The sequence below is a fragment of the Centruroides sculpturatus genome, unplaced genomic scaffold (assembly GCF_000671375.1).
Source record: "Centruroides sculpturatus isolate CEXI.00-Female unplaced genomic scaffold, Cexi_2.0 scaffold507, whole genome shotgun sequence".
NCBI lineage: Eukaryota > Metazoa > Arthropoda > Arachnida > Scorpiones > Buthidae > Centruroides > Centruroides sculpturatus.
In genome coordinates, this window is record NW_019384717.1 from 458,130 (window position 1) to 480,478 (window position 22,349).

General features: G+C 30.1%; 1 protein-coding gene across 1 annotated transcript in view; it reads left to right on the forward strand.

Moving 5' to 3' along the window:
• The window catches only part of LOC111627945 (osmotic avoidance abnormal protein 3-like), a 62,376-nt gene that overhangs the window by 24,371 nt on the left and 15,656 nt on the right, over window positions 1–22,349 (forward strand). The window contains exons 2-9 of the mRNA XM_023371645.1: window positions 2,017–2,121; window positions 9,257–9,412; window positions 9,490–9,775; window positions 9,848–10,081; window positions 10,164–10,541; window positions 10,622–10,668; window positions 16,893–17,042; window positions 17,113–17,228. Of these exons, the coding sequence (XP_023227413.1) occupies window positions 2,047–2,121; window positions 9,257–9,412; window positions 9,490–9,775; window positions 9,848–10,081; window positions 10,164–10,541; window positions 10,622–10,668; window positions 16,893–17,042; window positions 17,113–17,228 (1,442 nt within the window). The 5' untranslated portion in view covers window positions 2,017–2,046. The remainder of the gene's footprint in view (window positions 1–2,016; window positions 2,122–9,256; window positions 9,413–9,489; window positions 9,776–9,847; window positions 10,082–10,163; window positions 10,542–10,621; window positions 10,669–16,892; window positions 17,043–17,112; window positions 17,229–22,349) is intronic.

The window sequence follows — 22,349 nt, forward strand, 5'->3', positions numbered from 1 at the left end:
ATATAATTTATAAAAAAAAATGATTTTTGCTGTGTTTATTGATCCTGATAAAGTAAAAATCAAAATTAATTATTTAAAAAAAAATATATATATATATAGTACGGCTATATAGTAATTAAGTATAAACAAAGTTAACTTTTGAAAGCTGTCATTTTATTCGTTATTAAAAATTTAAATTAAATTTCTAACATCAAATGAAATGACAGCTTTCAGATTATAATACCAAATTTTTCTACATTGCCAGAAATTTAAAAAGATTTAGCAGATTAATTTTTTGATTTTATATATCAAAGGACATTTGGAGACTGGTAACAATCTACTAGATTTTTACCCAGTTTATCATTTTATTTAGGCTATCATCAGTAGTTCCTAACCAATGTGTGAGAAGTCATATTAAATGTGCCGCAAGATGAATTATAAAGGAACAAAATGTAACTAACATTTTCGAAATTTCAAGCAGCCACACTACAAATCTGTCTCTAATACCACAGAGAAGGAATTAGAGAGAGATTTGTGATTGACTCATTGTCCAGTCTCATAACATTTAATAATAAATTATGACACAACCTTTGCATGATTTACTGATTGTGTTGTGTGTTCAAAAAGGTTAGAAACCACCGATCTGTCGCATTTTCATGTGCAAGACACTTACTCTGCAGTAGTATGAGGTGTAAGATGCCATTTCAAATGATTAAACTTTTAAAATTTTATTTCCTCATCTTTTTTAACAAGAACTGAATCATTTTAAAATGTACAACTTAAAAAATATACCAAAGTCAAATTTAAATATGTAATTACATAATTTATTTCTGTAGTAAATCCCTAACCCAGATCCAAATATTTTTTTTTATTATTGATGAATTTTCTTAATTACTTGAGCTGTATCTAAAACTAGGCCGAAACACGTATGAGAAAATGAGATGATCTTATCCCTTTTAAAAAAAAACCTTAATGGATCTTTTTTGGGGTGTAAAATTCGAATACAGACAGCAGAAAAGTTAAGAACCACCGATCTATAGGAAGTGTCCTGTGCAATTGGGGAAAGATGTTTGTACAATTTGAGATGATCATGAACATGTTCCTTCTATAGGAATAATGCTCATGTTATGTTATGTAATTGTATAGTAAAGTTACTAAAGTTATATCATTCAGTGGACATTTCAAAAGTGATTGGACTCTCTAAGTTTGAACTTAAGAATCATATTACAGTAAACCCTCGAAAACTTGGCCTAATGTGGACCGAAGGATGGCCGAGTTTGTGAAAATGCCGGGTTATCGGGAATGGGGTTAAAAAAATAAGTATGAGTGTTTCCTCAGAAAATACTGTACTGTACTTGTATGTATTGTTTACTTGAGAATACAACAGAGAATAAACTGCCCAAATACCCTTAAACAAAGGAAAAGTACATCTTTTATGAAGGCATAGAGCCTTTACTACATGAAAATGAAAATTAATGAATACACTGTGTACAGTAATTTACCTGATAAGACAGACCTCAGAAAAATACTTTGAGGCATAAAGCTGTCTTTATCATGAAAATTAATTAACTAAGGATTTTTTTTGCCCTGCTAGGGTGTGGCCAAGTTATCCGGAGTGCCGTGTTATTGAGTGCCGAGTTTTCGAGGCTCTACTGTATCATCATCTTTGCAGCTTTGAATATACTTGGTTTTGGGCTCTCTTGCTGAAAATTCTCTCTAATTTGAAAAAAACCATACCATAAAATTACCTACTGTACTTTTATCAATGAATTTGACGAACGCTAACTCATTCTCGTGCAAATATCATTATCTGTTTGGCCTTTTTATTTCCATTCTACATGTGCAGGGCATTGACCTACTTAGAGATAATGATAAATTATAGTGTCTTCTGAGTAGAAATTTGTGCCAAGGATTATATGGTCAACAAATGTAATCTATAATGTATAATGTTCTATTATATATTAGTTTTTATTTAGTTCTATTATATATTAGTTTATATTTATACAATTTATTTATCATTATAAATTTCTTTTTCAGGTAAAATTTCGGGGATACTTAACAAAAAAAATGGCATCAGAATCAGTTAAAGTTATCGTTCGATGCCGTCCAATAAACAAGAGAGAGAAAGAGCTCTCTTGTAAGGTAAGACGTTCAACGCTTTTTCAGATGATAGTTATTTGCTTTATATAATATTCATAATGTATAAACACAATGATTATCACGCAATATTTATAATTTTAATGCATCCTATCATCATACTTTTAGGAATATTAATATATTTAACGGTTGGGGTTTATAATCCCGATTGTTCGATTTATATGTAACGCAAAGCTGAAGCTTAATTAATTTAAAGAAAAGATTTATAACACTGAATTTAATAAAAAGAAAAACGTTTGAAGGTTTTAATCAGTTGCCCTAAATGGATAAATTTTTAAGTAGCATTAAGTGTATTAAATAATGAATAAATTATTAAATATAGCAGCGTATTGATTTTTCCTTCCAATTTTTCAGCATACTCTGACTTCATACAAAATTAATGATCTTTCCTTTACTATATACATGTCATTTCTTAATACCGCTTGCTGAAAACTGCAATTCTGATTTAATAATGTTACATTACAAGAAATCTCTAAAGAATTCTCTTTCTCTTTGCAGCAAGATTACTCGATGAACTTTTTTGCAAAATTGTAAAATGTTAAATTTGTTTCTGCCGATGTCTTTAGCCACCCCATCCCCCGAATAATAACTATATTTTAATTAAAATTTGTTTAAGTATGGTTAACATGTAGAACTTGATGGGATTATTAATGTATTAATTAATTAATTAATCGCTTTGGCCATCCAGCTGGCTGCAGAATTTCTTGTTGCAGGTCAAAGTTTGGTTCTTAAAATTACATTTCTTTTAAATTTTTTATAGAAATCTTAGTATTTAGTATAACATTATTACATGCTTTCTTATCTGTTATGGCAAAATATATAAATTCTGTATGGAATAACACAGGATCATTTAGTGGAGATCACACTCTTGAAGTTGGTTACCTGATGTCTGTAATGTTTACAGCATAATTATATTTCTAAAATGTTATAATAAATAAACATATTTTGATTTTCTATATAATAAAAGTCTTGAATATACATACTGGAAATTTAATGAGAATTTTTCCAGTAGCTTCTATCATTACTCTTTGTCTTTGAGCTTATTCGGTAAGTAGAGCATAACAGATAAATTTGACGTGTCAGTTATTTTCAGATGATGGTATTCTCTGAATTGTTTATATTTGAAATTCAGCAAAATAAATGAGTTAAAGTGTCAGTTATTTGGTACAAAATATGAGATACTTTATTCACCAATATATTTATTTAATATGTTGGACTTTAGCTATGTCAGAAATATTTTGCATTTGCTTTAATAAATAGAGTTGTGAGTTTATTTGAAAAGATAGAAAAGATTAGTTTGCTGGCTAATTTTTTTTAACAAACTTATATATTAATAGAAAACAATTTTGCTTATGCATTGACACTATAATGACACTATTTGGATTATATAGTGCAATTGTAAAGTCATGCCTCATCCACATAGCTCCATCAAGTGGAGATATCTTAACTTTAACTCTTTCAATGCATGATCTGCCTGTGGCATCACTACTTTTATTTTTCAGAAGCTACTCTAATTTCCCCGGTAATTGCAAAGAGATTTTATGATTGCGTTGTATCTATAAATTTTGATTTCATATATAATTTATTGATTACAAAATAATCATAGCATACTTGTTAGTTTGACCAAAATATCATAATCTGACACATTTTGCTGTGAGACCTTGACCACAAGTACCTTGACCAGAAGTTTCTCAATAGATGGATTGGCAGAAGAGGTCCTGTGGAACAGCCACCCCACTCCCTAGATCTTACCCCTCTTCATTTTTTCCTGCGGGGCCATTTGAAATCTGTGGTGTACCAGAATTGGCCACATATGCTTGCTGAATTGAAGGATGTGATAACCAGAGAATGTCATATTATTTCCAAGATACTTAGACATGTCAAATCATCATGTTGCACCAGAATACAGGTCTTATAACGGCTGAAGGGAATCAATTTGAACATCTATGACAGGGATGGTAAACCTTTTTGAGCCCATATTGCTGCCATATTGTAAGCATACTTAGCTATAAAGATGTTTATGCGTGCCAAAGTTTTAGACTTCAAATAATGATGTTTAATTAATCTCTTCCTACCTCATATATCAGTAGAAATAAGGTAATTTTTTTAGGATTAACTGAATAATATATAATGAATGATTAATTCAGATAAAATATTGTTAGATTTCTCTTTGGGGAAACAATACATACATCATTTTTTAGAGATTTGTAGCTAATTGATACTGATGTTAAAGAATACTTCTGCAATTAATGAGTCAAATTAGCATTCAGAATATTAGACTATTCATTATTAGATTGTGCAAATTAATTTAAGCACAGTTTGTATGTGCTGTTCAAATATAAAAGTATAATTGATGCATTAAAGCAGCTAATAACGTAAAAAATGAGTGATGTTTACTTACCGATGTACTGTTTACTTTCAGTTTTATGGAGCTTGACAAAACAGATTCCAGAACAATCAAATTTGTTTGTTCCAAACATTTGTCAGAGATGGTGCCTAACTTGTCAAATTGTCTATTAAATTATTAGTATTATAGCCGTTTCTAGCCCGATAATATTTGGCTTTGGTAGTTGGATAGCTTTAATCGTATCGGGTATAGTAAAGATGTTTGATTACATTTGTCAGAATGGAAATACATTGAGAATATCAGATTGAATGTTAGCATGTAGAGTCACTACGGCCAATCTTGGCTCGCGAGTTGTTTGTGGAATATTTTTGTAAGTTTTCTGACAGTTATGAAGTGTAATATAGGTATACCTCACCTTACGTCGGTAATTGGTTCCAGGAGAGGCGACTTAAGTCAAATTTACTTGTCTCCAAATCTACTTGTCACTAGGCTAAACCATAAATTACCATTCTTAGTTCTGTATTTTATTTATTAATGCATTTTTAATAATATATGGTTAATAAGGATCTATTTTAAGCTTACAAACAAGTAAATTTTAGTTTTTAATATATCAGGTCAGTCCATAAGTTCGTGCACATTTTTATCTACAAAAAAAGCAACAAAAAATTTTAATTAAATCTTATTTCAATCTATAATGTATTCACCATTATTTTGTACAATTTCTTCCCATCTTGATGGTAGCTTTTTAATCCCGTCTTTGTAAAATGATTTCGGTTTTGAATCAAAATATTCAGAAATAGCCTTTTTTACATTGTTCTCATCCTCAAAAGTTTTTCCTTTTAAAAAATTCTGCAAACTCCGAAAAAGATGATAATCACTGGGAGCAATATCTGGCAAATATGGNTCAATAAAAGATGGGAAAGGAGAAATGTTACAAGATCGAAAGATAAAGGAAAGATGAAAGAACTTAGGGAACTACTGAATGGATGGAGAGTCAAATGGAGTGGTATGAGATATAAGCAAGAAGGAAGGACACAGAAAAATGAAGATTGAGAAAGCAGTAGGAGCTGATCAAATCCCAGTAGAAGTATAGAGATGTTTAGGCAAAGAGAAGCTGGTATTGTATGGGATTTTATGAAAAAGCTATGGCAGCAGGAAAGAATACTGGATGAATGGAGGAAAAGTATTCTGGTGCTAATTTTTAAAGGGAAAGTAGATGAACAGGAATGTGGAAATTACAGAGGAATTAAATTGAAGTTGTACTCAATGGTTATAGAAGTTATATAGCACAATATGAACTATGACATGATTTTCAATGCTTATTCTGTTTATTTTTAAACTCATTGAATAAATATATACTTTTGTACATGGATTATATAGAATTTGTTCATGAATAATAATTATTTTTTTTTTTCAAAGCCATGTAGATTTATGGTTATGGATTAATAACAGAATTTTAATAATACATTTTATTTTTAATTTTAATAATTCAGCAATTATAAAAAATATATAACTGTTAATTAGAAAAAACAATTAATTAATTAAAATGTTGGAGAAGCAAAACATATATGTATAGTAACTCAAATGCTGTTTTATTTTGTCAATGTGCCGTACTGTAAGGGACATGTGGATAAGGGAATTTGTACGAAGTTGGTCAGAGAAAGTCATGGAAATAAAAACAAAAATTTGAGTAAGAACCTTGTATATTAGAACTTGATTGCCTACTGTTTTCTCAATTAGTTGTATTTCCTTCAGAATTAGCACAAGGTTGCTGTTGAGAATGTTAATTTCAAATTTTAAAGTTCTTATAAAATTAAAACTACAAAACTTAAAAAATGCAATTAATTGAAAATAATTTCTAGATAAGTTGATAATTGTACATTTTCAAGCATTTTCCAAAGTTTCTGCATTTCTGTAATGCATTCCCCCTCTGATTTTCTGTTTGAAAACTTTAAGTCCTTTGTGTACATCAGTTTTCATGGGGAATTAAATTGTTTAACATTATCTTCCTTCTCTCACCTTATGTGAGTATTGTTGTGTTGCAAAGCAGGTTTGTGGCATTGTACATTTGTTTTTCTCATGTCCTATTAATGTTTCACCAGCATTGTTCTAAACTTAATTGGTGTCTAGAAAAAATCCACACATGTTTGTGTACTTTATCTCTTGCTTCTGTTATGTTTTTTTTAAATCTCAATATGTAATTGGTTCAGACACCATTATTTTGTAGGAATTATCACAGAAAGTAGTCAAAATGGTAGGAAAATTGAAAAATTGTGTGAGAGTATCAAAAAAGTGTTTATGCCTTGTTTAGCTTGTATGAAAGAAAACCCACTGAGGAGAGAAATATCGTAATTTCCTAAACGCATCTGGGTGGAATAAAGTTGTTGATTGGCTAGTATTTTTGGAGTCTGTGGATGTGATAATTCCTAGAAAATAAAGGTGTTTGAACCAATTACCCATTGAGATGTTTGTGTGACAGCCTTTTCTTTAGAAAAAGAAAACTCTGAATGTAGTATTTGAATGGTGATGAAAAGCTGTACATTATCTTTTGTTTTTGTAATTGTACAAGTTTCCATTGTCGAACACAATTCAANAAGTATCACATTAGACTGGCATTTTTAACAGCAAAACAAGGTCATAAAATACGCACAAACTTATGGACTGACCTAATAGTACAGAAAAAAGTAATCTAAATTTACAAATGCATGTACTGTAAATACAGTACATACTTGTAAATGTATATATTTTAATATGATTTTATGTGCTTTAAATGCTTTTCTAATGATATTACGACTTCAATATTTGTGGCGGACAGACGTAAAGTCGAATAAAATGACTTAAACTTGATTTTTATTTTTCCATATACTTTTTTGACAAACGACGTATAATCGGGAACAACATAAGTCGAGGTATACCTGTATATACAAGGACCGTAAGTGTAACTCGTCACTTAACCTCAATCAGGCAACTGAAAATTTAGGGTATGTTTATAAAGTCAAAGGAGTTAAATGAATGTTTACTAAGAGAGTCATAAAGTACCAGTAAAGGAAAGTAACAGTGATAACTGTCTTATATTAGCTAAAATTAATTGTGTGACACTCCAATAGGCATTCCAATATAAGATCTGCATCTTCTGTTGGAATGCCTATGCCACATCAATGTGGCTATTGTGTATATCCAATAGGCAGTGGATGACTCGTATTGTGACAAGGTTTGGTCACTTTTTGTATAGTCTCTGCCAGGCTGTACATCAATAGTTATTGTTTGTATCTATAATTGAAAGTGTGGCATTTATTTTCTCATAACTTTCATAATAAGAGGCACCAACAGTATATATTATGAAAAATATAAAGTTTGTTACAGTTGATATCATTTCACTTACAACAAACAATCAGCATTATCAAATCATCTTTCTCTCTGTTAGTCTATTATATTAAAGGTCAACAAAACTAAAAAAATAATTTTGTTAATAAAGAACTTTAGTAAAATCTTTAACGAGTATGTGAAAAATTAATTCGTTAGCAATAGTAACAAAGTAACATTCACTCTTATGGCTAAGTACATGTTTTGTATGCCATATCATTATTGATTTGCTGGCATTTTCCTACTCCACATCATATTTCCTTTAAAAATTTACCATTATCATCAGCCATAGAATAAAATTAACCACATAAGAAGTAGTTTGTAATTGTAAAGCTCCTATCTAATATGAAAGATGGCTCCCATCTGAAATATTTTGTTGATGTATCCAATGGAATTTAAACATTTTTATATCTGCTATAAATACCATTTTTTATCATTTGTATTGTAGTTTATTTAATATCTCAAAGTTCATAATTTTGTTTTGGAAAAAATATGCAGTGCTTGAAGGCCAATGTGTTTTTTTTTTTTTTGTAATAAAGTGTTATAATGATGCAAAAATGGAAAGTGTGTCAGGAGCATTAAAGAGACGAATGTCGACGACTACTTCTTTTAATCGAACGTTTTAATGTTATTTTATTTACTTTGTGACTAATACGGAATTATGATACATTTTTATTAATTCATTATTTAGATTGTTTTCTTTTTCTCCGAAACAGTTACCATAGAGCTCATTCATTTCTGTCAACATAAGTTATTATTTTTGTTGTTGTTGAATTGCTGTTTTGTGTATTGACAAGTCTATTTCTGTTTTTTCTTTTATTGTGTTGGAAAGCTCTTGGAAAGAAAAAATAGCATTTTATTTTTTTCAGCTTTCTATTATTTGCGAGAGATTTTGAATTCTTATATGAAAATTATGCTTGATAATTTAAGTAAAAAACTGATGAGGAGTGTAACTGGAAGGAGAAATTCCCTGGTTATGCTTCCTAATCTTCTCCCTAGGTCTTGATTACCTTCTCTCTGCTCAGGTTATGCTTCCTGGCTCCTGGTTATGCTCTCTGGTCCCCTCTTGTATCCCTCTTACCATTGTAAATAAGCAAAGAAAAATATTGATAAGTACATGAATAAGGAGGCATTTGTCACATTCAAAAATGACAAATGCCCCTATATCTAAGTATACTCTTCATTTACAGAACTAGTAGCTACATCCATAGTGGTACAGGGGTGATTGTAAGTTTGCATGTTTAATTTGGACCCCTTGATATCTCTAGTTCCACTACCATATTTGTCTCTCTATTTAATTATTATTTTTATGGATATTTGAAGTCCTTGTCTTTGTTGGCAACATCTTACTATCATAGAAGATTATTTTTTAATTTCTCTAATTATTTTTTAAACACAATTCTTCTGCAGGTTATCATTAATATAGATACGCCGTTAGGCCAATGCTCAATTACAAATCCTAATGAAAAAGCAGCTCCTCCTAAAAATTTTACATTTGATGGTGCTTATTTTACTAATGCCACTACTGAACAAATTTATAATGAGATAGTTTATCCTATAGTAGAGGTAAGTCAACTCTTTTAGTATGTGTGTATATATATATATATGTATGTATGAAATTATTACTTTTTGCTTTATTTCAGGGAGTTACAGAAGGGTACAATGGAACAGTATTCGCGTATGGACAGACCGGTTGTGGGAAATCATTTACGATGCAGGGTATACCTGATCCAGTGACGCAGAGAGGTATTATTCCTAGGGCATTTGAACATGTTTTTGAAGCGATAGCGACATCTGAAAACAAAAAGTATTTAGTTCATGCTTGCTACCTGGAGATATACAATGAAGAGATTCGTGATCTTTTAGGTAAAGACTGTAAAAAAAAGCTAGATTTAAAGGAACATCCTGACAAGGGAGTTTATGTAGCAGGTAATTTTTTACTATTTTTTTGTCTTACTTTTTATTTTATAAGATCTTTCAATGTAGTTTTGTAATGTTTAGGTTTATCCTTACATCCTGTTCACAATGTTCAACAGTGTGAAGAGATAATGGATAAAGGCTGGAAAAATCGTTCTGTTGGTGCCACATTGATGAATGCTGACTCTTCTCGGAGTCATTCAATATTCACGATCCATCTGGAAACGTTTAATATGGATACTGATGTTGATCAACACATAAGAAAGGGTAAACTTAACCTTGTCGATTTGGCTGGGAGTGAACGTCAGGCTAAGACGGGTACAGATTTATTTGTTTATTAATGAACTCCCATACCTTACTGGCTTAAATTATATATTTTGATATATCACTTATATTTCAGGAGCCACGGGAGATCGTTTGAAAGAAGCCACAAAAATAAACCTCTCACTGTCTGCACTTGGCAATGTGATCTCGGCTTTGGTAGATGGAAAATCCAAACATATTCCGTACAGAGATTCTAAACTTACGAGATTACTTCAAGATTCTTTGGGTGGAAATACTAAAACGCTGATGGTGGCTTGCATTTCTCCAGCCGATAATAACTATGATGAAACGTTAAGCACACTACGGTATGCAAATAGAGCAAAGAATATACAAAACAAGCCAAAAATAAATGAAGATCCAAAAGATGCTCTCCTGAGGGAATATCAGGAAGAAATAGAAAGATTGAAATCGTTGTTGAGTGGGCAGGAAACTGTTGAACAAGAAGAAATTTTGAGTTAGTATTAAATGTAGATTATTGTCTGTTACATTTGATAAACATAATTTAATATTTTTATATTTATGTCACTAAAACAGAGAAGAAACAGGCTGAAGAAGAAAATAAGGTTGAAAAATTAAGAAAGGTAAATTCTGTACAATGTTTTATTGTTTGTAACACTTCTCATAATATATTTAAACAGGAAGAAAACTTATTTTACTTACTAGTACTATAAGCATATTTTAATGCTTAAAGAAGCAATGAGCATAAAATCTAAAATATAAAATTATAAAATAAAATTTACATCATTTGCAAACAGTTTTGTTCTATTATTTAATTTTCAGGATTTTATATAATTTATAACATATAGTTAGGGTTTAATCATATAGGTGTGGCCAATTCCAGGTCATTCCATAGTCTTACATTTGGCTGTCAAATACAGCTTCCTTCAGCTTATTCATGGTCATGCTTTGATGGTATCCAGCCATAGGGCTTGTTGTCATCATCATCAAGAGTCACTGATTCATTTTAGCATGATGTCTCTTCACAGAATGTTAGTTTGCATGACACAGCCAAAACTTCTGCTTTTGAATTAGTTTCCTATGAGATATCTCTATTTTTAGGGACCTCTGTTAAAGCTAATTAATTATTTATTAGTCTTAATGTAGTCTGATAATCCATCTGTTTGTTGGAATAATCAAATTAATTTTCAGAGTTTTTGTACAGTATATGTTATTAGGGAATAATACACCATAATCCTTTGGATTTTGGATATCATCTTACAGAATGTTCATGCTTTGAGACATCCTCATGGACTTGTTGCTGCCTGTGAGAACTGTTTTCCAGCAAGTTTAGATTGCTGGAAAACAGTTCTAGATTGTCATTTTGAAGCATGACTAAATACAAAACAATAAGTATGTTGTGTATAATCCTGAGCTTAAATAAATGGGTTAAAAATCAATCTTTAATATTAGAGGAGTCTTTATTTAGAAGTTCAATGCTTTTGTGACCAGAAATATACTTTAGAAACTATTGTTTACATCAGTTAGCTTATGGTAAAATCATTTTTGTGAAACATCATTTTGCTTAAAGGACTTATTGTATAATATTTAATGTAAAGTACAGAAAATTTAAAACAGTATAATTAAAATAAAATATTATTCAAAATAGTATAAAGATGTATATCTTTTAATTATTAACAAATACACCTTAACTCAGTGGAAAGTTTTTAATATGCAATTTTTTCTCGCTTGCCTTTTCTGTCCATCATCAGGCTTCGACTGAATGTCTGAATATAAACCAATGGTTTGACAAATAGAACATACACATTTAAATTTTTAGAAAAGAATATGTTCAGAGTTCCTACACAGCCAGAAAGTCAGGGATTTTCATTAGTATTCAGAAAAAGTCATGGAATGTCAGGGAATTTGTTAAAAATTGTCAAAAAGTCAGGGAATTTGCTTCCTTGGCGGCTTTGTTGATTTTTTGCTGACAGTACGCTTAACTAGGAGACCCTACGGCTTTGGGGAAATGGATTTTGATGATCTTTAGTGTAGAGGTAGTATACCACGTGAATGTACTACCTGTAAAGTACTAAAGTGCAACACTCAAATATAATCGAGAAAAACGAACTTAAAGTTTTCTTTAGCACTTTATATATAAGTTACGCGTACTTTCACTTGAGCATGGTGCGGCATGAGTGGTAATGCTCCTGACTTGTATGCTTGCATGCTCGGGTTTGATTCTCTTGTGTGTACTTTTTGTTTTTTATTCATAAATACTTATAATGTATTTACTCATTCATTTATTTCTTCTTCTTCTTCTTCTTATTATTATTATTATTATAATATTTTTTTTGATAATTATGTCTCATTTTGACAAAGCAGTTATATGTCCAAGAATCAATCAAATGATATTTATCAAAAATAGTTCCACCACATTCAACATCTTTTTCCCATAATTTTAAATGATCCATTCTTTTCAAATGACTACATCCATTTTTTGTAATGTTTGTAGTTTCCATGTAAGGTGTGCTTTTGCTACTTTTAAAACTTTGATTTTATATTCCGGTGAAATATATTCCTTCATTCTATGTTTTTTCATCAGGTATGATACATAGTCATCAGATGAGTCATCTTTAACTGCTTCAGAATTTCCTTCTGTACATTCTTCTTGGACATTAATCAATTCGTCATCAATTATAAAGTTTTTTTCATTCAACACATCCAATGTATTATTGTATAATTCTGTGCCTATCAGCATAGCATCTTCAGATAGTGTATCAGAAGATGTTGTTGCAATTAAATTATTTTCGAAAAGTAAACTCTCATAATAAACTACTCCATCTTTTAATTAAATTGCCTCAATGTCCTTTTTTCCTTATTAATATGTAAATTTTTCGACTATAAATTTGACTTTCATCTATTATCAGGACTTATTATACTGGTTTTACAGATAATATTACAAAGATTAACAGAAGACAATTTTTATTTTATTTTGTATACCTGGGTGATGCGAATGTTTAGTTTAAATAGTCGAAAAATTTACATATTAATACTCCATCTTTTAGCCATTGCTTTGATACATCACTGTATAAAGAGTTATCATCAACAGTTTTTTTGTCTGAACATCAAGAACTTGCTTCTCTTGATGACATTTTTTTTTAATTGTAAAATAATTTTTCAAAATAAATTTCACTGCACAAATACATCTATTTATGTCGAAATTCAGAAACGAACTGTTAAAGAGTGAGTGAAAAAGTCTATAGACCCATGTTCAAACCCGGCATAAGTAGCTACCTCTCAACTTGACAATGGTGGATTTTCAAAGTAAAAATATTAGACTTGGAATAGTAGAAATTAAATTAAATTAAAATAAATAAATCATTAAAAAATACCAAAAAAATCAATAAATAATAAGAAATAAATGAATGAGTAAATAAATAAATACATTATAAGTATTTATGAATTTAAAAAAAGGAAAAAGAAAAGTATACACAACAAGAGAATTGAACCCGAGCACGCAAGTGTACAAAATTTCTCCCAAGCTTAAACAAAAATTTACAAAGTACACAAAATGAAAAATAGTTTAAATGGTATTTTTTTATCATTTTCTTTTTAATAATTTTGATTGTGTAACAAATTTTTTTTCTTTTTTAATTTATTAATATTTTATAAAGTTCAGGAAATTTGTGAAGAGATAAATTTAATAAATATATACTTTTGTACATGGATTATATAGAATTTGTTAATGAATAATAAAAAATAATTTATTTATTTTCTTTTTTCAAAGCCATGTAGATTTATGGTTATGGATTAATAACAGAATTTTAATAATACATTTTATTTTTAATTTTAATAATTCAGCAATTATAAAAAATATATAACTGTTAATTAGAAAAAACAATTAATTAATTAAAATGTTGGAGAAGCAAAACATATATGTATAGTAACTCAAATGCTGTTTTATTTTGTCAATGTGCCGTACTGTAAGGGACATGTGGATAAGGGAATTTGTACGAAGTTGGTCAGAGAAAGTCATGGAAATAAAAACAAAAATTTGAGTAAGAACCTTGTATATTAGAACTTGATTGCCTACTGTTTTCTCAATTAGTTGTATTTCCTTCAGAATTAGCACAAGGTTGCTGTTGAGAATGTTAATTTCAAATTTTAAAGTTCTTATAAAATTAAAACTACAAAACTTAAAAAATGCAATTAATTGAAAATAATTTCTAGATAAGTTGATAATTGTACATTTTCAAGCATTTTCCAAAGTTTCTGCATTTCTGTAATGCATTCCCCCTCTGATTTTCTGTTTGAAAACTTTAAGTCCTTTGTGTACATCAGTTTTCATGGGGAATTAAATTGTTTAACATTATCTTCCTTCTCTCACCTTATGTGAGTATTGTTGTGTTGCAAAGCAGGCATTGTACATTTGTTTTTTCTCATGTCCTATTAATGTTTCACCAGCATTGTTCTAAACTTAATTGGTGTCTAGAAAAAATCCACACATGTTTGTGTACTTTATCTCTTGCTTCTGTTATATATTTTTTAAATCTCAATATGTAATTGGTTCAGACACCATTATTTTGTAGGAATTATCACAGAAAGTAGTCAAAATGGTAGGAAAATTGAAAAATTGTGTGAGAGTATCAAAAAAGTGTTTATGCCTTGTTTAGCTTGTATGAAAGAAAACCCACTGAGGAGAGAAATATCGTAATTTCCTAAACGCATCTGGGTGGAATAAAGTTGTTGATTGGCTAGTATTTTTGGAGTTTGTGGATGTGATAATTCCTAGAAAATAAAGGTGTTTGAACCAATTACCCATTGAGATGTTTGTGTGACAGCCTTTTCTTTAGAAAAAGAAAACTCTGAATGTAGTATTTGAATGGTGATGAAAAGCTGTACATTATCTTTTGTTTTTGTAATTGTACAAGTTTCCATTGTCGAACACAATTCAATATGGTCAATTCAACTTTGGGCATGCAGTGCAAGTTTCTGTTTAAGACTTGGTTCATATTTTTCAGACAGTACTTAATGTAATTGATTGGTTGATCCTTTTCGTGAATGTTTGCCTTAAGAATTGCCTATAAATCCTCATTTTTTTCAGTTCGGTAGACTATCATCTTGCAAGCTGCAGATGATAGTCTACTGAACTGAAAATCGGATTAAAGAGACAAATTCACAACGAAAATAGCAGCAGCCGTAAGTGATTTTCCGCATAAATCCTCAATTGGCCTAATTTCTGGCATGTTTGTTGGTCATCTTCCTTTTTCGATGAAGATATTTTCTCGTCACAGGTAGTTAGGTACAGTTTTGGCATAGTGGAAATTTGATCTGATCAGAACATGTAATCTGCTTGAGAATAGTTCTTTTGAATATAAGGAATTGGGCAATGTTGTACACATTCATTTAAATATTGCCAGACATTGATGTCAAAACTTGATTTTCTGGTTAGGACTGTAATTAGAGAGGTTGAGGCAGACGTTTTAAACGTGTAAACGTGTAGGTCGGACGTTCGGCGCCACTTTCCCGTAAGCCTAAAAGTTTGACAATGGTGTTTGGATAGTCGGTGGAATCATGCTTGACATTCCAAACACCATTGTCAAACTTCTAGGCTTACGGGAAAGCGGCACCGAACATCCGTCCTACACGTTTAATATTGAATTTTACGTATATAAAAGAAGTCGGATAACTTGATATAACCTGTTATGTGAGACAATACCAATTTTCTGGTTATTACTGTTCTTTTGGCATGGATGCATTTGGCTCTGTTTATTAAATATCTGAGGTGATTATGATGTAATAGTAGCCATTCTAGTGTGGCTTTTAGTTGTGCAACAGTGACATACATCACTTTCTTCATTACAATATAGTTAAGTTCTTTTTCTAGTAGACTTCTTTGTCTTCTGATTCTGAAGAATGGATTCTCTAACAAATTTACACAATAATTTGTATAAACACAATAAAAAAAAAAGCAGCTATCGACAGTATATATGATATGATTAATGAGTAACAAATAAAATACATTTTTGAAGAGGAAGTCCATATTCATTCTTTACGAGAACTCTTAAATAGCTGTGATTCTGATCTTCAATGTTTCCATTTTAAAATTCACAAGATGATCTTGAATAAATCTTGTATCTCCAGTACGTTACAAAACCTGATTTTTATTTTAAATTCAAAAGATATATCTTTAATTACAAGATCTTTATTATGTTTTTTAAGTATTTATAACAGTAAAAGCATTTATTTTATGAAACTAATTATATAAATTTTATATTTTCCTACAGAAAATGAGAAAAACGTTTTTTATTTTGATGGAAAGAAGTAAAATTGTAAAATTAATATTTAATTTTAATGCAGTAGTGAGTTTATGTCAAGGTATGAGTGAAGTTTATATAATTTTATTCAGTTTATAATATGAAAATGCATGAATTGGACCCCCTCTTATCCTATATTTTCAATGGGAAGTGGCTTAAATTTCTCTTCATTCTTACAAATAACTAACTTGAAAAGTTCAAGATAGATTTAGAATGTTCTTAATAAGAAATATATTGTCAAGAAGCTTGAACATTTTCATAACTTTATCATGTAGTAAACTAATGGATAGTTTTAATAAAAATATCTTACTATCAATGATAAGCTAGTAGAGAACTCTTCAATGCAATAATAATGCTTTTTAATCTTGTGCAAACTCACTATTGCTTGAAATCCTTAATTTAGTCAGCAATTTAAGTACTGCTATGGGTTTCTGAAATCTTTAACATGTAATTTAATAATGATAATAAAATTACAAAGTAAATTTCTCTGTGTGAAAAGCTTCAGTATGATTCTATCTTTAAAATGCAAAATCTGTTCTTTCCAACAGGAATATGATGAAAAAATGAGAGAGTTAATGTCCAAATATCAAAAAGAACAAGAGAGTAATGCAAAACTACAGAACGACGTCACTCATCTGAAAGCATTCTATCAAGACGAACTGACAAAAGTTACCAAAAAACGAAGTGCCAGTGCAGAGGTTCATACTAACTTAGCATTATAAATCTCCAGCAGGTTTTAAAAACTAACAGTTGAATTGTTTCTAACAGGAAACGTCTATGACAAAGGAACGTGTTGTATCTTCTCCAGTTGCAAAAATTAGCGAGAATGGCGAAATTCAGACACAGTGTACAAAAACGTCTGAAGTTGTAGAAGATATCGAAGAGTGAGTAAATTTTATATAATTAATGAATTGCTTAGATCTAATTTCTTATACAAAAAGAAACCTTGTAATGATTTGTCAGTGAAACTTACAAGAACTCTTGAAGAAATAATAATAAAATACAAATGTTAACAATAAAAGTAATGCTTACAGAGTGTACAAGAAGGAAAGGTAAATACTTTGGGAAGTGACGGTATGGGAATAATATATTAAAGAAGTGTTATGTTATCATATAGCGATTTATTAATTTGGATTGAGAAGCCTTTAACCAAATTGCTTGGGAACAGAAGTGTTTTGAGTTTTGGAATTGTTTATATTTTTATCCAATTTGATTTGATCTACAGGGTAGGTGGAAAGTAACTAGACATTGAAAAATTGCTATAATTTTTTTTAGTAATAATGCAATCATAAAATTTACATCTGCATATATAGCAATCAATGGAATTTATAATTCCTATTGGTGGCATGGGCAAGAGTGGCCAAAAGGTTGTTGTTGTTGTTATAATGGATTAGAGGGCTTTCTGTTATGTAAACTGACTTTGCCCTAAGGGTTGAAAAGAAAGAAGGCTGGGAAGAACTTAAGATGGAGAAAAAGAAAGAGAAAGGTTGATTGGAAAGTGGAAATGAAGGAGAAGGGGAAGGGGACCCCAAGAGCTACATTGATATTTATTAGGACCAAAATTATACAGAAATAATAAAATGGGATGAATACACAGATATATTTACAATAATGGATGGGTTACAATATAGCAAAAAGGTTGACCGACCACTTGTCTGTTCGGGAGTGAGCACAGATTGCTGCATGTTATGAAGTGTGGAAATTGGTGGCTGCTGTGCAAAGATAGTGGGGTACAATGAAGGGATGTTGTGCCACAATTTGTATGGAAATAATTGAGAATTGTAATTCAAAGTGCACCACAAGTTTGGCTGCAGATGCACAGAGAAGTGAAGCTCATCCACATCACAATCTGAGGAAGGCATGTTGGTGGATGGTGCTGGTGCCTACATTAATTTTAAGCTATACATCCATATTTCTATGTAATAAGGTATATGTTGGATAAATTTCATTACCTTTGCATTAGAAATATAGAAATTTTAGCAATTCCTAAATTCCTAGATACTTTCTATCCACCTTGTATATTAGTTTAATTTCATTTCTTTTGTTTATATGGCTTATTAGAGATTTTTATTACTTTTTAATAAAACAAAATGTTTTAATGTATATACTGTAGACAGGTGAAAATAATTTTAGAAGTTATTCACATAGATGTGTTAATTCATCTGTTGGAAAAAATGCCTTTTGTTTAAATTTTGAATGTGTTCTGATAAATGTGCTAAAAATTGGTATCTAATACACCCAACAAACTTTATATGATATACATTTGATGTGACCTTGAAAATGACTTTTGAACTAGGCAAAAGGTCCCATCCGAGTCTTCATACATGACTTCAGATGTAACTATGTTAACAAAATTAATATATGCAGGAGTATAGCTAGGGAGGACAGGAAGCTTTTGCTTACAGTAGACCGTAATGGAAAGGAAAGCTTTCTGTAGGATAGTAGAAGGATTCAAGACAGATAATTTTATTTTTTTGAGAAATGATGTGCATTGTCGGAAATTTCTGACAACAGTAAGGACTGTGTATCCTTGAAAACAACACTTAGTCACGCTTAATTAATAAACAACATTGGTAATGGAGTCCTAGTTATTTTAGAGGTTTCCCTCCCTCCTATGGCTGTAAATCTTTCCACTTTCTCTCAAAAGTGTTTGATGTATATTATATTGTGTTTATTGTGGAAAGTGACAAACTTGAGAGCAATCCACGATGGCACAAAACGTAGCTAGGCCACTAAGTATATTTTTGTGGTAAATAATTTAGTCTTTTTGAATCTAAAGCTATCTGCAAGAATTTGAGTAAGAGAATAATTTGCAAAATCTGTAAATGCCACTTTCTAGCCTCTCTTGTGATGTCCAATTTATTTAGTAATGGTATGCTAAAATTACTCACCTAAAATGTTAAATAATAATTTATGACTCTACAATTTGCTCTAAAGTTTCCCATTAAAGATAAATAACTATCTTTGTTTCCATCAAAATTAAGTGATAAGATGCCACATCAAATGATCATTAATTTTGTTACATTATAGAATATCAGCAATTATACAAGCACATAAATATTTTATAATCATAGAAAATGAAATGAAGTTATACAGTTAAATATTTGAAAAACGGCAACTGATGGAATCATAAAAAATGGCCATCATTGAAAGGTAGCTATTGTTTGGAGATTATTTTGCATTTGTTATTGTTAAAAAAAAATGACCATCTCTAAATAGCCACCATTTCATTATTGGAAGTTCGACTGTATATACAGGGTTATTCAAAAGTCTTAGACAAACTTTAAAGGTAGGTTGTGAATACATAAACAAATACACCACCCTAGTATTCTAAAATACATGCAACTCCATATCTATACCATTCTCCATANAAAGAAGCAATGAGCATAAAATCTAAAATATAAAATTATAAAATAAAATTTACATCATTTGCAAACAGTTTTGTTCTATTATTTAATTTCAGGATTTTATATAATTTATAACATATAGTTAGGGTTTAATCATATAGGTGTGGCCAATTCCAGGTCATTCCATAGTCTTACATTTGGCTGTCAAATACAGCTTCCTTCAGCTTATTCATGGTCATGCTTTGATGGTATCCAGCCATAGGGCTTGTTGTCATCATCATCAAGAGTCACTGATTCATTTTAGCATGATGTCTCTTCACAGAATGTTAGTTTGCATGACACAGCCAAAACTTCTGCTTTTGAATTAGTTTCCTATGAGATATCTCTATTTTTAGGGACCTCTGTTAAAGCTAATTAATTATTTATTAGTCTTAATGTAGTCTGATAATCCATCTGTTTGTTGGAATAATCAAATTAATTTTCAGAGTTTTTGTACAGTATATGTTATTAGGGAATAATACACCATAATCCTTTGGATTTTGGATATCATCTTACAGAATGTTCATGCTTTGAGACATCCTCATGGACTTGTTGGTGCCTGTGAGAACTGTTTTCCAGCAAGTTTAGATTGCTGGAAAACAGTTCTAGATTGTCATTTTGAAGCATGACTAAATACAAAACAATAAGTATGTTGTGTATAATCCTGAGCTTAAATAAATGGGTTAAAAATCAATCTTTAATATTAGAGGAGTCTTTATTTAGAAGTTCAATGCTTTTGTGACCAGAAATATACTTTAGAAACTATTGTTTACATCAGTTAGCTTATGGTAAAATCATTTTTGTGAAACATCATTTTGCTTAAAGGACTTATTGTATAATATTTAATGTAAAGTACAGAAAATTTAAAACAGTATAATTAAAATAAAATATTATTCAAAATAGTATAAAGATGTATATCTTTTAATTATTAACAAATACACCTTAACTCAGTGGAAAGTTTTTAATATGCAATTTTTTCTCGCTTGCCTTTTCTGTCCATCATCAGGCTTCGACTGAATGTCTGAATATAAACCAATGGTTTGACAAATAGAACATACACATTTAAATTTTTAGAAAAGAATATGTTCAGAGTTCCTACACAGCCAGAAAGTCAGGGATTTTCATTAGTATTCAGAAAAAGTCATGGAATGTCAGGGAATTTGTTAAAAATTGTCAAAAAGTCAGGGAATTTGCTTCCTTGGCTGCCTTGTTGATTTTTTGCTGACAGTACGCTTAACTAGGAGACCCTACGGCTTTGGGGAAATGGATTTTGATGATCTTTAGTGTAGAGGTAGTATACCACGTGAATGTACTACCTGTAAAGTACTAAAGTGCAACACTCAAATATAATCGAGAAAAACGAACTTAAAGTTTTCTTTAGCACTTTATATATAAGTTACGCGTACTTTCACTTGAGCATGCTGCGGCATGAGTGGTAATGCTCCTGACTTGTATGCTTGCATGCTCGGGTTTGATTCTCTTGTGTGTACTTTTTGTTTTTTATTCATAAATACTTATAATGTATTTACTCATTCATTTATTTCTTCTTCTTCTTCTTCTTATTATTATTATTATTATAATATTTTTTTTGATAATTATGTCTCATTTTGACAAAGCAGTTATATGTCCAAGAATCAATCAAATGATATTTATCAAAAATAGTTCCACCACATTCAACATCTTTTTCCCATAATTTTAAATGATCCATTCTTTTCAAATGACTACATCCATTTTTTGTAATGTTTGTAGTTTCCATGTAAGGTGTGCTTTTGCTACTTTTAAAACTTTGATTTTATATTCCGGTGAAATATATTCCTTCATTCTATGTTTTTTCATCAGGTATGATACATAGTCATCAGATGAGTCATCTTTAACTGCTTCAGAATTTCCTTCTGTACATTCTTCTTGGACATTAATCAATTCGTCATCAATTATAAAGTTTTTTTCATTCAACACATCCAATGTATTATTGTATAATTCTGTGCCTATCAGCATAGCATCTTCAGATAGTGTATCAGAAGATGTTGTTGCAATTAAATTATTTTCGAAAAGTAAACTCTCATAATAAACTACTCCATCTTTTAATTAAATTGCCTCAATGTCCTTTTTTCCTTATTAATATGTAAATTTTTCGACTATAAATTTGACTTTCATCTATTATCAGGACTTATTATACTGGTTTTACAGATAATATTACAAAGATTAACAGAAGACAATTTTTATTTTATTTTGTATACCTGGGTGATGCGAATGTTTAGTTTAAATAGTCGAAAAATTTACATATTAATACTCCATCTTTTAGCCATTGCTTTGATACATCACTGTATAAAGAGTTATCATCAACAGTTTTTTTGTCTGAACATCAAGAACTTGCTTCTCTTGATGACATTTTTTTTTAATTGTAAAATAATTTTTCAAAATAAATTTCACTGCACAAATACATCTATTTATGTCGAAATTCAGAAACGAACTGTTAAAGAGTGAGTGAAAAAGTCTATAGACCCATGTTCAAACCCGGCATAAGTAGCTACCTCTCAACTTGACAATGGTGGATTTTCAAAGTAAAAATATTAGACTTGGAATAGTAGAAATTAAATTAAATTAAAATAAATAAATCAT